General features: G+C 33.3%; 2 protein-coding genes across 2 annotated transcripts; one reads left to right on the plus strand and one right to left on the minus strand.

Annotated features, from left to right (window-relative positions):
• The first annotated feature begins 3,368 nt into the window (after positions 1 to 3,368).
• Positions 3,369 to 6,072, plus strand: LOC131167367 (remorin 4.1). Its single transcript, XM_058126157.1, has 2 exons — positions 3,369 to 4,147; positions 5,464 to 6,072. The coding sequence occupies exons 1-2, from the start codon at positions 3,530 to 3,532 to the stop codon at positions 5,653 to 5,655; spliced, it is 810 nt and encodes a 269-aa protein (XP_057982140.1). The 5' UTR covers positions 3,369 to 3,529; the 3' UTR covers positions 5,656 to 6,072.
• A 1,227-nt stretch (positions 6,073 to 7,299) lies between these two features.
• LOC131167368 (pentatricopeptide repeat-containing protein At2g33680-like) lies at positions 7,300 to 10,106 on the minus strand. Its single transcript, XM_058126158.1, has one exon. The coding sequence runs from the start codon at positions 9,968 to 9,970 to the stop codon at positions 7,670 to 7,672; it is 2,301 nt and encodes a 766-aa protein (XP_057982141.1). The 5' UTR covers positions 9,971 to 10,106; the 3' UTR covers positions 7,300 to 7,669.
• Positions 10,107 to 15,578: the final 5,472 nt, after the last annotated feature.

The following is a 15,578-nucleotide window of genomic DNA, read 5'->3' on the forward strand; positions in this document are numbered from 1 at the left end:
CACGGTTCGGTCGCCCAAAACCCTTTTAAACTTAAGATTTGGGTCTTATTTTTGAGCAAAAGTTACGTGTAGGGACCTAGGGTTGTTCTATGGCCAAGGCTTTTAACTTAACCAAAAAACTTGGCATCGGTCGACTAACCTTATCTAATGTCATTTGATTAACCTATGGTCTGTCTACGGCATTACTAAGCTTACAGTCCTATCATGCATGCAGTACATTAATTATTACAGACCTTAAATTATTATTACAGACCCTAATGATAAATATAAAAATACGACTTAAAATAAATGAAAACTTCATGCTTTGCTCCTATGTAATTTCATAGAATGCACCGAAAGATGTGCTCCTTTAATTGCCTTTCGAGTTCCATTTTTCATCTGCCATCCGTGCTTAGAAAAGTAAACATGTTTATACACTTAGTACACACATGAGATACTGTGGTTTGTTATAATCAAAACAGGAGACGGACTCAAAAAGTCATCATTAATATATTATATTAATTAAATTAATAATAATTATTTAATTATTTAATTTTATTTATTTATTTATTTTATTTTGTTTTGTTTTTTAGGATTACACTTAGACACATTATTTTTGGGGTTGTTACAAATAATTTCACTAATTCTTCCTACAATATTTTTTCCTTCATTTTCTTTGATAAGTAAACATAAAAATCAATTTTTTATATTGTAATTTTATTTCTCTAATATTTTTAAGTACCAAACACAACTTTAAGGTATATATATTTTTACCAAAAAATACAAATGTCTAAATTAAAATTATTATGAGATTTTTTTTTCTCTCTCTTATATAACTGAAAAATTAAACAAACCTATTCATATATCTAAATCCAATAATTGTTGTCAAACTCTTCCTTACTATGTCTATTAAATGCATGCCACCGCTAATGGCAATGAATTTATTATCAATTTCAAGAAGGAGAAAATTGTCATTTAAACAACGGATAAGATGGATAAGAATTAAAATTTATTTGAAGTGCTATAATTCCAATCAAATTGAATTTAACTAAGATGATTGAGTCTAACTCAATTAAAGAGTTTTTATGAATTAAATTCGAGTTCAAATCAAAATCAACTTTCAAATACATTAGAGAATGTCTTATTACATATTTTTAATAAATCATTCTAAATAATTTATATATGTACAATCATTACTATTATATTAAAACAAGATAAAAAAGCATGGGAGTGATTCAAACCCTGAATCCTAATTTTTTAGTTTATAGTTTCAGATTTATAAAATAGATTACTTATTAGGTATTGATCTTAAATTTCATTGGTTGTATTAATTTACAAATTACAAAATTTAATGTAACAATCATTAAATTCTTATATGTTGCGGATTGGGATAATAATTTCAATGCATCAAATTCTCCTTCTTGCATATCACATGTCCCCCTTTCTTTCTACAACAATTTAAGAGGATCTCTCTCTCTCTCTCTCTCTCTCTCTCTCTCTCTCTCTCTCTCTCTCTCTCTCTCAGACACACACAAATACACAACAATAATAAATTCAAATGTTACCCCAACACTATGTTTAAGAGTATGAATTTCAAGTAATAAAAAAAAGAGTATGAATTTCAAATCTTGACTTTAGATTTGGACGGATTTGGATAAATTTTAATATATTTTATATTATATCTTATCCAAATTCAAATCTAATATCACTCCAGATAAAGATAAATTATAAAGGGTACCTTTCCCTCCAAGTGTCCATGTGTCTGTTTTCCTAATTATATGCTTATTAGAAAGAATTCTTTTATATTAAAGAGTGTAAGAGCAATTTGCCACATATCTAACATTAGAAATACATATACACAACACATGGAGGGGGAGGTCTCCTATATAATTTCTCCTAGACATAGGGTTAATAGCCTACTTTCATGCCACATGTTCTCTCTCTCTCTCTCTCTCTCTCTCTCTCTCTTTCTCGTGTGCGTGCATACATGTTCCCTCCTTCTAATGTGATATTATTAAATTCTTATGTGTTATGAAAGTTAGGATAATGATTTCAATGCATCAAATTCTCTCATCCTTTAATGTGACAAGTCCCTCTTTCTTTCTATAACTTAATTAGGAAGACCTATAACTTGCCCTCTCTAATGGGGCATTCATTAAATTCTTACATGTTACACATTGGTATAATAATTTCAATGCATATAATTCTCTTTTTTTTCTTGCCACAAGTCCCCTCATTTCTTTTTATAACAACTTAGGAGGACCCGTTTGCTCCCTCAGCCATTTAAACTCCAAGAATTATTTCATATTTGTTTATACAAAAAATAAGAAAAATAAAGTAAAATATATAGAAATTTTGATTTTTACGCACCATTAACATTTAATTTCTTTTTACTTTTTAATTACATTAGGATATATGTTCACTTTAATAGTTTGATATGGAGATAAAATATATATTTTTTTCCTTCAAATAAATACTTATAAGAGGCAGTCTCTTCCAATAAAATTTATAATCTTCCAATCATAAGAATCACGTTAATGTTTAGACCCACTAAAGTGATGTGAGACTCACATTATTGGGACTCATCACCTATACCTCTTGTTGTTGCCAAGAATCGTATAACTTTTGTTAAATCATCCTTCGACCGTGACCACCTAAAAGAAATCAAATAATAATGACTTAGAGGATCCGAGGTATACTCTTGGGGATCACTCTGATACATAAGTTAGGGAATGAGAGATTCAGATTACAACAGCAAATGAAGAGTGAGTGAGATCGAATGAGATGCTTATTCCCTCTCGAGATTCCCTTTTATATTGATGAAGTCAAACTCCCCTTCAACTTGACATTTATGAGTGTCCCCTTATGCTTAGTGAGGTTATGAGTGACTTGTCATTATGCTTAGGGGGGTTATGGATGACTTGAAGGCGGGACATCAAATACTGTCCAATATTGACCTTACAACTATCCGCCCATATGGATATACCAGTCAATTTTGGATGTATCAATTTTGGGTGTATCACCTCTTATTTATATAGTCGAACTAATTAATAACGTCACATTTTGTAATTAGAAGATTCCAAATCTTATGATGGGGGGATTATGGATTCAAGTCTTTAGCATAAAGGGTGGAAATGAAAAGAAACTCACACATGAAGGGCAACAAGAGTAAACTATAAACAATAGGGGCCAAACAAGATTGCACTAATTGCTGTCAAAATCTATGTGGACCTTAATAATTTTTTTTACAAAAAAAATAATTAAAAAAAAAAAAAAACTTTCCTTTTTTTGGCCCCCTATTTTTTTCCCAGTTGATACTTGGCTAATAGTCCAAAACGAAGGCACGTGTGGCTCATATTCTTCCATAGCCTGCTCTATCACCCTGCACCCAAACACTCCCCTCAAAATTTTTTTTTTTTTTTTAAACACACACTCACGCACAAAATACTTCCAAAACCCCTTTTTCTCTTTCTCCTTCCTCAGTCTCTCTCCACTTCTAGCCATATAGCTTTGCAGTTTACTCCATCACATTCCAAATTAAAACCCCAAAATGACGTCAAACAGCACCGATCACCCGAGGAGTTCCAACCGAACCGCCATAGAAGACGACCACGAGGACGACCTCAGCATCAGAGACATCCACGCCCTGACCCCACCTCACCCCCCTCCGCCGCCGCCCACCCGCCTCCGACGGAGAGACCCATCAGCTTGGGAGACCGGCAGCCACCGCTCCTCCCTCTCCGCAGGCAGCGACGGCGCCGCGTCCAGCGACAACTTCACCACCATGAGCAACGAATTCAGCGCCCTCGTCCTCGCCGGATCGGCGCTGGGTGGAGCCGCTGGCGACCCCGACGGTGCCGGGAACAACCTGGGGAGGATCGGAGAGGAGGAGGAGGAGGAGGAGACGAACCCGCTGGCCATCGTGCCGGACAGCGGGAGGAGATTGGAGGCGGCGGCGGCGTCGCCGAGACAGGGGAGGACGGCAGCGGGGGGAGGAGAGGTGACGGTGGAGAGAGTGAAGAAGGAGGAGGTGGAGACGAAGATAAGGGCGTGGGAGACGGAGGAGGTGGCGAAGGTGAACAATAGGTATAAGAGGGAAGAAGCTGTAATCAACGGGTGGGAGAACGAGCAGGTGCAGAAGGCTACCTCCTGGATGAGCAAAGTTGAGGTATGTATAGTGTAACAGTAGTAATACGACATCGTATTTATCTCTGTGTGTGTGCGTGTGTGTTAAAAGATTAAAGTAGAGAATTAAGATCGAGTACGTGCATGTGTTTTAACTTTGTCAATCCTTCATTCTCCTTTTTACCATGCAATGAATAGTTACAAAAAACTTTTGAGAAAAAAAAATGATTGTTTTTGGGAGGCATGGAAAATCTATTAAAAAAATTTAAGGGTGTGTTTGGATTAAGAATTTATATGAAAAATAAAAATAAAAAAATAAAAAAAAGGAAAGAAATATTATTTTCCATTGTATTTTTCTCCCATATGAAACAAGGTTAAAAATGAAAGTTTGTTCAATATGATTAAAATTAGGAAATTAAAAATCAAATATTAATGATTCATAAAATCAAATTTTTTGCTCATGAATTTGATAAATTTTTTTTTCTTTTTTTTACTTTACTTGATAATCAAACATCAAAATATAGATTTTTTTTCATTTTCCTTTCTTTTCCTTAATATTTTCTGAATTCCAAATGAGGGCTAAGCCTAATAGTTTTCACTTATTAATTATTAAAAGGAAAAAAATGGTAATTAATTTAGAATTAGTTAAAACTTTTTATGACCTAGCTTTCGACAAAATTAACAAGAATATTATTACACTCTATTACAAGATATCCGATTTAAGCGAAAGAGTGTCTAAGATACGTACCTGAAAGCTACTTCGTTAATAGTTAATTACTTTGATTTGTATTTTTTTCTTAACTAGTTATATTGCAAAATTATAGAATAATGTAGGCTTTATGTGACTAATTCATCAAATTCGCATCATAAAAGCTTAGTGGGTATAAGATAGAATGGATTATGACTAATTTATTAGAAGTATCGACAAGATTTTTATGAATAAAATAGTTAAAGCTAGTTACGTTATTATATGTTTAATATATTATAAAGAATGTCTTCATGTTTTAATATATAAACTTGATTTTGAAATAGAAATGCTAATGCAAAAACTGTTTCCATGAAAAACATTGCCCCCTTCAAAACTAAGAAATCGAAGTTAATTTCAATTCCTAGCATGTCTTAATGCCTGCTCTGCCCCAAAAGGTTAACTTGAAACAATGGTTCAATTGCTTTACTTTATATTTGGACAAGCCTTGGATTTGAATTTGTGTTGGGTTTCGATAAGATGTAATATAAAAATATACTGAAATTTATCTGAATTTAATCAAATTCAAATCTAAGATTTGAAATTTATACTCTAATGTATGCTCGCAAGCAAAAATCTTTCATATTTTTACTCTGGATTTGGGTGGTGTGCAGAGGAAATTAGAGGAGAAGAGAGCCAGAGCACTGGAGAAGATGCAGAATGAAATTGCAAGAGCACGCAGAAAAGCAGAGGAGAGAAGAGCATCAGCTGAGGCCAAGAGAGGAACCAAAGCGGCCAAGGTTCTCGACATTGCCAATTTGATGAAAGCTGTTGGAAAGGCTCCCACCAAACGCTCCTTCTTCTAATTAACTCGTACCCTTTTCAAAGAACTTCTTCTATTTCACTTTCAATCTTGCAGAGACATGAATAAGGCACCCTCTGAACAGGAGGGTACCCCTTAATGAAATGGGGCAGTGAGAATATTAGTCTATTTCACTTATTCCCTCCCCACCACCCAAAAGAAAAAAATAGATACATGAATTTATTTGGGGGGTGCTCTGTGTCCTTTTTTCCCTTCTTTCTTTTTGGGCATGCAAGTAATTGATCCGCACTGTGAATTGTCTCAAGAGTTTTGGAGAGCCTGTTGGTGTTGCTGGTGAACAATTTTTATTTCAGGATTTGTTGTACAGTTGGTGCTCTGTTTTTTTGGGTTGTTAGGGAGTGGTTGTCACCCAAACACTATACTTATAAATTTTAAGCTTAAAGAAGTTCGGTTTGGTGTATCTGCTTCTAATTTTGCAAAGTCTTTGTGCTAAGGTTCTGAAGGGAAGTAGGGTTGTTGTCACAGTGGACCTTCTTTGATATACCTTCACTTGCATATTAGGGAACAGGGAACATAAAGTTGAATGCATGTATATTTGCCTAGTTGGTGGAATTTCATTATTGTTTGATTCCTACATGCCCCTCAGTTTTTATTTTTTAATTCTTATTTTTGTGATGACAATTATATATTACAAAAGGAATTGAACTTGTTACTTATTTTGAGGATTTCGCCAACATTGATCCGTGTTTCGGAGAAGAGCACTTGACTTGTGCATGTTTGATCTCCATTCGTTCTACTCCCACTGCATTTTATTTTGCAGATCAAACATGACATAGATGATAAGCAATTATTCATTTGTCCCATTGCTTTTCTTCAAAAGTGTGGGTGCATGTCTGTGTATAGGAAGAGGATCCACTTCTTCAGAAAAGAAATAAAGATTTCATTCCTCATAATATTTTTCTTGTAGCTTCGTTGAAAAAATTCAAAATGTGGGGATTTCGATATATTTTTTTCTATAAAAATAAAAATTCGGTGATCCCTTTCCTACTCACAAACACTAGTGATTTGCTTATAAATTCAAGTTGAGCTAATGGGCCAGGATAGAAAATCCTGGATGCCCTAAAAAAGATTGATTATGATTCTTAAAGCTTTAGCTCTCCAATCATCCGATTCATCCTCCACTTCGACAAATTCCAACAATTCAAATTTCCTCACAGGCAATAGGCAGGCTCCTTAATTAACTAAAGAAATAATCTTGCTACTCATTAAGTACGGAAGTCAAATGCACAACAGAAAGGCATTCAACAGCACTTCTTCTAAACCCAACTTTTTTGTTAGAACAGCTAATGCTTCAATTATATAAAGGCACTTTTCTTATCCAAACTCCATAATCGACAAAACACACTTAGGCTGTTAAAAATAAAGAGCATATTATTTCAAGCACTAATAAAGAATTTGGAACAGCCAACATGAAAATTCTAACCCAGTGCTCCACTACTAGCAATACTCTCATAAGCTAGTTGAGATGAAAAGGTGCTAAGCATTATTCTCGGCAATCTCATACCTAAATCATGCAATCAAGTTGAATTATTCAAATCTCTTAATAAGGACTTTATATGGTTGCTTTTAAGCATGAACAATGCAATATTGTTATAAAAGAATAATATTTTAAAAAAGATAAGAACAATAATGCAACTGCCTTTTAGATGGATGGCAATAACATATATTAAAATTTGTCTTGAGGGAAGAACATACTCGGGAAATGTTTGTGGGAGAGAAAAAATCCCTTGATGGATGACAATATGTACAGTGGGAAGATTCCTTGATCAGTACCATCAAGCTCTAACTCCAATCAACATTTAGATTACATGCACCTGTTGCTAACTCCAGTGCAGGGTTTTTCGTCACTCCAAAACTTCTAAACTTTGTACAAATTAAGTTGTTGAGTTCATAAAGATCAAATAGCTATAAACAAGCGAACATGCTGAGTGCCATTGTGTGGTCAGAAGGACGACGAATCTTTCCTTTTTCTTTCTCTAAAACCTAAAACCCCATACTTAATCTAGATCACTGATCATCTGAATATCAGTTCTGTCATTACATATACATTTCATCTCGGACCCTAGTAAATCCAAGTTAGAGTAAATTTCTCCACTCTCTGGGTGATCTTTGCTGCTTGCCAAAAACTGATGAACCTTATCATCAATCTCAATCCAGCTGTAACCTGCTTCTTTACTAACCTTCAGTTTGTTCATAATTGTTCTCACCTTGGCTGCCTCATCTAACATTCCTCCTCCGGCATACATATTTGAAACGAGCATGTAAGAGCCAGCTTCTCTGGGCACAAGGTCAAGCAAACGTTCCGAAGCCATCTTTCCTATACTCAACTCTTGATGTAGCTTACAGACATGGACCAAAGTTCTCCAAAGCAGGGGTGAGTCCGGAAATGGGCTTTGGTTAATGAAATCCATGGCTTTTGACAAATGCCCAGCCCGTCCCAAAAGATCAACCATGCAAGCGAAGTGCTCAAGCACTGGCCAAATCCCATATTTTGGCTTCATATCATTGAATAAGCAAACCCCATACTCCGATAAACCAGAGTAATTGCAAGCTTGTAAAACAGCCAATATTGTGATCCCATCAGGAAGAAATCCTGCTTTCTTCATTTCTTCAAAGAGCAAAATTACACTCCTGCCTTGCCCATGAAGGGCATATGCAGAGATAATAGCATTCCAAGATATGCAATCATGGCTCTCCATACATTCAAACATTCGATAAGCATCTTCAATGCAACCACATTTGGCATACATTGTAATAACAGCATTACCAATAGGAACATCGTTTTCAAATCCAGTTTTAATGGCATAGCCGTGAAGGCTTCTGCCCCTAACTAAACAAGCTTGATCAGCAGATAAACTAAGAAGTCGTGCGAAAGTTACTGAATCCGGTTCCAAACCAGCTAATCTCAATATGTTAAACAAATCAAAAGCATCTTCTTCATTATCTCCATCTGTATCCATAAAAAAAGAAAGAACTGCATTGAAAGAAGCAGTATTTTGACTTGAGAGACCATTAAAAATCAGTTTTACAGACTTCTGATTTCGGCTTTTGGCATACAAATCTATTAAAGCAGTACCAACATTGACATCAGAGAGGTACCCAAGCTTCATTACAAGTCCATGGATTTGACATCCCAGTTCCAAATTTTTGCACTCTGAACAGCCATCAAGCACTGTAACTAAACAGCTAGAATCACAGTAAATTCCATGCTGGAGAATTTCTAGAAAACCAACAAGGGCTTTTTGGCTGCAGCCATTCTTCACATACCCTGAGAGAAGTGCAGTCCAAGAAATCAAATTCCTCTCATCCATCCTACAGAACATTTTCTCAGCTTCTTCAACCATCCCATGTTTGCTGTACATTGAGATTACTGCATTTCCAACTGAGGTTTCACACACAACACCATACTTAGTGGCAAGCCCATGTAATTGCCTACCTTCCTTCACACCCATGTCATTATAACAAGAACTAATTATATTGGTAAATGTATAATCATTTGGCTCCAAACCAGCATCTAGCAAATGAAGAAAGCTCTGAATTGCTTTCTCCCCACATCCTGCATTCCTGTATTCTGTAATCATGAAATTCAAACACCGGACATCCTTGTAAGCCATATCATCAAACACTTTCTCCGCATCGTCCAAGTAACCGCTTCTCAAATACATTGAAACCAAAGAAGTACCCACAATCACGTTCTCCCCAAACCCACATTTTATCACAAAACCATGAATCTGTTCCCCTTGAACAAGATCCTCAAGCGAGTTACACGCCTGCAATATCACAGAGCACGTATGTTCATTGAACTCTTCTTCAGACCCATACATTTCACGCGCAATGAGAAAGACAGATTCAACATCATTAATCTGCAAATACCCCTTTAGTAGTGAGGTCCAAGAGATTGTGTTTCTAACAAGCATTTCATCGAACACCTGTTGTGCATCGTCCAATCTTTTGAATTTCCCATAAAAGTTCACCATATTATTGCCCTGAAAGTTGTCATTTTGACAACCCCATTTCACTAAAAACGCATGAATTGCTTGACCCAGCAAGAAATCTCCAGACCCAATTGAGATTTGGAGGAGCTGAGGCCAGTCATTGAGAAGAGATGTTTGGTCACAGGCTGAAACTTTGGAAATCTCAGCAAATTGGGTTGTACTGGCATTTGGGTTTTGCGTACCATGCAAGAGTTTACAAGAGGAACTCAAGCTCTTACTGAATGGTTTTGTTTTCAGCGGAGGGACGGAGAGTTGAGGGTTTGGAGGAGAAGCAAGCAAGGGGGTGGGGAGAAGAGCGTACATGGAATTTTGTCTAATGTTTGAATTGCGGGACTCTCAATTGTTTAACGGTCTTCCAGTCTCAATTTCAATGACTATAGTCCTTTATCCAAATCTTACGAAGACAGGCTTTAGGTTCTTGGAAACATCTTTATCATTGAGGCCTGTGTTTAAATCTTCAAATTGTAGTTTTTATGTTTTTTGGGTTCATCGTAATACCATTGAGCTCGAGCTACACAACGGGAGTCCGGTTGGGATAGATATTCTCCATTCAAATCTCTTTTCACCCTTTTCAAACTTAATAGTCTAAAATTTATAACACCAAGATCTTATGAGCAAATCTAGAAATGTAGTGTAAAGATACAAAAAAATTATAATGATTAAATAATTAGAAAGATAATGGAATAAATAAATAAAGAATAAGGAGAAAATGGAGAATTTTGAAAGGAGAAGAGCAGACCTCGTCGACGAATTTCTTGTCTTCGTCGACAAGTGTTCTTCTAGAGGTCGTCAACGGAGTTCAATTCCTCGTCGACGAAGAGATCCCAAGTGAGTGAATTTCAAATTTTAAGTTTCGTCTACAAATGCATCCTCTCATCGACGAAGTCCCTTTTGTGGTTCGTCGACGGAGTTTGTCTTCTCATCAACGAAGTCACATGGTAGCAGCATGTATAAGAAGGGATGAGGAAGCTTCTCTGCGAAGAGAACAATTTTCTTTTCTTCTTTCTCTCTCTAAAAAGCATCTCTACCTTCTCTCTTCAAATTCGGCCCGAATTCAGCCTAAATCGATAAACGAAGACCACTACAATGTTTTAGGGGAGATTCCCTACACTTATAGTGAAGTAGATTTCTAAATCGGGCTTTTCGAAAAATGCTCCAAAGTTGAGGTAAGAGTTAATTAAGATTCCTAATTTTGGAGTTTTAAATGTTTATTTGAGATTTATAGGTTGAGGAAATGCAGAGATAGTAGGTGATTTGGGGTTTATCTGATTAAACTAGGATTTTTGATTCAAGATTCGGGTGAGCATCACATGCATCATTTGGGGTTCCTGTTAGCGTAGTTCAAAAAAGCAGATAAGAGAGAATATATATTAAACTAGGTTTTTATGAATTAAACGGATAAATGGATTATGTTATGTATATATGTATATGTCTTCACATAGGTTTAAAATGTCAATCATTTAAATTATAATTTCTGAGCCTAAGACTATTTTATTATATATGTATTTGTGAAAATTAACTGATAAAAGTGAAAGATTTTTTCAAAATAATTATGTAGGAAATTAAAGGTATACTTTTAGTATATGAATGAAAAATGAGGATTTACTTATTTTACAGAAAATATTTGAAATATATTGTTAAATTAAGTGGCATGAGTAAAATGGAAATTCTGTATTGAATTATGTTATACAAGGAATGCAATAAGAATGAAAAATGTGTTATGAATTGTACTACATGTGATTGTTAATTCAAACATGGATAAATGATAAATAGCTAAAAGGAGTTGTAGTAGCAGAATAGCGTATATCTATGTGGACTAACTGATGAACAGTTGAAAGGAGCAGTAGTAGCAGAATAACGCATATCTATGTGGACTAACTGATGTACAGCTAAAATGAGCTGTAGTAATAAATGCAAAAAATGAAATGGAAAAAATGAAATGAAAGATGAATTAAATGGAAATGAAATGTGAAATGTGAACAATGTAAAATGGGAAAGAGTCACGTAAAGTGAAATGCTACGAAATGTCGAAATTGGGAACATGAACAGATGAGAAATACAGAACAAGTGACAGATAGAGTAATGTATTATTATAGTATCAGTATTCATGTTAGTATGATATGTATTCATATGGGCAGGGCAAACTCTTCGTCCAAGGACTTATTGAGAAAGGCGAGTGCCTTAGTAGGTATTGAATGTAGTAGTAAGCTGCATAATATATTAAGGTAGACGGAAATTACTCATATGGGCGGGTAAATTTCCTTATTCTCGGGAGCCTTTATTGGTAAACCTTTGTATGAACTGTGAGAGTATGAGATTACTTCTTCACCTGAGGACTTACTGAGTAAGGTAAGTGCCCTGATATGTTTCAGTTGTGACCATTGATTGCCGAAGGTATCAAAGTAGAAGGGTGCTACTTGTATGGGCGAGTAATCATCCCAATCCTTAGGTATTCTCATGGGTAAAATACCTTACATGTATTTGACCAGGTTCGGAAAAGGATTTTAAAAATTATGATAATGATATGCAAATGATGAATACATATACTTATGTTATTTACAAATCTCATGTTGGTCACACGCTGATTTAATATATTGTTTCTTCCTTTACTGAGATGTGTCTTACCCAAATACAAATTTATCTTTTTCAAGACCTCCACGTGATCGAACTTAGAGAGTTCGAGGTTGTTATAGCATTTTTGGATATAGAAAGAAAAAGGGTATAAACTTTGATGATATTTTTAGGATGTATAAGTTTATGTTTTATGTTTTATATTTTAAGTCTTTTGAGTTGTGAATACTGGAAGTTGTAAATTATGTTTTTGGAAATATGTACATATGTGGATACAGGTAGATATATGGTTTATTTTGGAATGTAGATAAATTTAGAAAACTCTGGTTTTATATTGGTTGAAAATTGTAGTTATATTTTCCGTTGCGTAATTGTTAATGGAATAACAGGTATAAGGAAATGGATTATGTGACACTCGGGTCCCACCAGACGGGTTCGAGGCGCCACAGAGCATAATTTAAGTAGAATAACGCACCGAACCTTGTTTTCAGGTTTGGGGTGTTATATGTAGCTTCCAATCATTTTATTTGTTTGTATTTTTCACTAATATGGTGACCTAAATTAGCACTGCAGCTTTTTTATTTCAATTTTTTTGTCTCAACTGTGTAAGGATATTTTTACTATTTTTGCTATGATAGATCACTGCTTTGTTTTAAGGAAAAAATTATTTGAAAAAGTCTTGAATTTGAATTTGTATTAGATTTGAATAAGATGTAATATAAAATAGAATTAAAATTTGTTTAAAACTACCAGTATTCAAATTCAAGTTTGAATTAAACCCTAAACCCTCACAATATTGTTTCAAGTGGAAATAAATTGAAAATTTTACCAGCTTTATGTATTTAAATATATATATATATATATATATCATCTTGGAACATGGTGTAAATAACTACTCACCCCCCTTGTTGGAATAGCAATAAAGCTTATACCATTAAGTGGGGTTTTAAGTGGGCTTTGGCCTTCCTTCACTTGGGTTTGAAGGGAAAATAAATGTTACTAACTATGCAAGTAAAGAAAAATCAATATTTTTCAAATTGCTTTCTTTAATTTATTTTTAGTTCAATTCAATCAAATATCCTAAAATTTCATTATACTGCATTTGGTAGCTTAAATTTTTAAATTTGGATTTGGATTTGAATGGATTTTAAAAAATGTTAATATAATTTTGTATTACATTTCATCTAATTTCAATACAAATACAAATCCAAATATGAGGTCCCTCCAAACATCTTTTCATTAATATTTGATTTTTTTTTAATTTTTAATCATATTAAAATAAATTTTTATATTTAATAGAATTTAATATAGAAGGAAACTATAATGGAAAACGAGTTTTCTCCTCAATTTCTTTTCCTTTCATTTTCCCTAGTAAACCTTTCATCGAAACAAAAGGTTAGGGTCTATTTAATTGTGGAAAATTGTTTCATTTTTTCATTTTTGTTTTTCAAGAAGTTACAAAAACGTTAGTCAATTTTTTATTTTTATAAAATTTATATGAAATAAATGAACAATAATAAACAATATTGACTTTATTTGCTCGTGAAAATAGTTTTATTTTTTTATTTTAAATTTTAAAATAATTATAAAAATGTCAATTTATTTTCTAATTTTCTAAATTTATACAAAAACAAGTTAAAAAATATTTTTTTCCATTATTATTATGTACATTTCTAACTCTTGCTTCGCATATAAACATGGAATTCAAATATTGGATTTTAATTTGTGCAAATTATATATAGAATTTTGCATAAACATAAATCTAAATTAAACTCTAAAATCTACAATTCCAAATGCTATCTTATAAAAAATTTGAAATTTTTTTTAAAAAAATATCTTTTTTGTAATTATTTTGAAAACTAGAAATAAAAAAATAAAAATTTATTTTACGCATTCAAACAAACTCTTTATTTGTTACCTGTTTAATACAAATCTTAAAAATTTTTAAATAGGCTAAACTTTTTAGAATTATTTAGAAAACTCAAAATTGGAAAACAAAAAATGCATTTTTACAACTAAAAGGGTTATGGGCCTCAGTGATTTGTTTCAAGACAAATAACAAAGAGAGACAAAATAATTGAAAATTTTGAAGGTAAAATCATAATTTAGCTTTAATGACGGTATCATGAGATTTATTATCTCAATTAGAGATTTAGGAAAAATTACAGAGCTAGGAGAGATTACAATTATCAAATATAAAGAAGTAATTAAGAATTTATTTTTAATTTTGATAATAAAAGGGTTCGACTATAATTTGACTTGATACCTTCAAGGCACATAATGTAACGACTTCTCACTATATGTTTGATCTTACTAAAAATCAAAGTATGCACATATATGCTAAATTTTTTTTAAAAATTTATAGAGTTATGACTTGTTTGGTATACCATAATAGAATAAAAATTTATATCCCAAACAAGTAAAATATAAAGATTAATTACATTTTATTTTTTCATGCTAAATGTTAAATAAAGTTTTTATAATTCTAAAAAATTATATGGTATACATTAAAAATATATGAAGTAAATAATTTAAAGAGAATTGGCAAGTGTAGTGGGACAAAACCTTCCTCATGCCACTTGCTCCCTCCCGAGTTGTGCGCATGAATTAGTGGTGTTCATGAAGCCCAAAGAGAAATGAAGAAAGGCCTTTAGATTTTTTACCACTTAAAAGATAAGCTATACTTTAATATTATGAGATAGGTAAAATGGGGTAAACTCGAAATGCTCGATGAGTCAAAGAGAATAATATTTCATCAACGTTTAGATAAGTTCGTTATATTTAATATTAGAATTATCTTAAAGGTATTGTCATATAAATGAAATTGGATCTTATATGAAGACGAAAAGTCTCATCAAAGATGTCAGCTACTATGATTAGGGCATAAAAAATTAGATAGTAGGAGCTACAACTAGAGAGTATTTTGGATATTTTGGTTAAATAATGATGATTTAGGTTGACTTTTTGTGAAGTACCTTTTTATGGAGCAAAATCATAAGAAACGCTACGAGTTAAACTATTTATATGCAGCTAGAGTTGAGTTAGCACAAATAGCACCAACAACGACTTGACTGAAATTTCGACTACTTCTATGCTGCACATGAGTATATCTTAGGCAAAATATGCGTTCATATGTTTATTATTAAAAATAGAGTACGTAAAATCACTGCTTGTATAGACATAGTAGTTTAGGACCAGTCAAAAGGTGTTTGAATTTTTTTAAAAAAATATTTTTGACCATATTCATCTAATAAAAGTGTATTAAAAATTTCACTCGTGAGTTTGTCCTACACTGAAAAAATACATGGTTAGGGCCTAAGATTTAGTAGGCTTAAATTTT

Source organism: Malania oleifera, chromosome 11, assembly GCF_029873635.1.
Source record: "Malania oleifera isolate guangnan ecotype guangnan chromosome 11, ASM2987363v1, whole genome shotgun sequence".
NCBI classification, from domain to species: Eukaryota; Viridiplantae; Streptophyta; class Magnoliopsida; order Santalales; family Ximeniaceae; genus Malania; species Malania oleifera.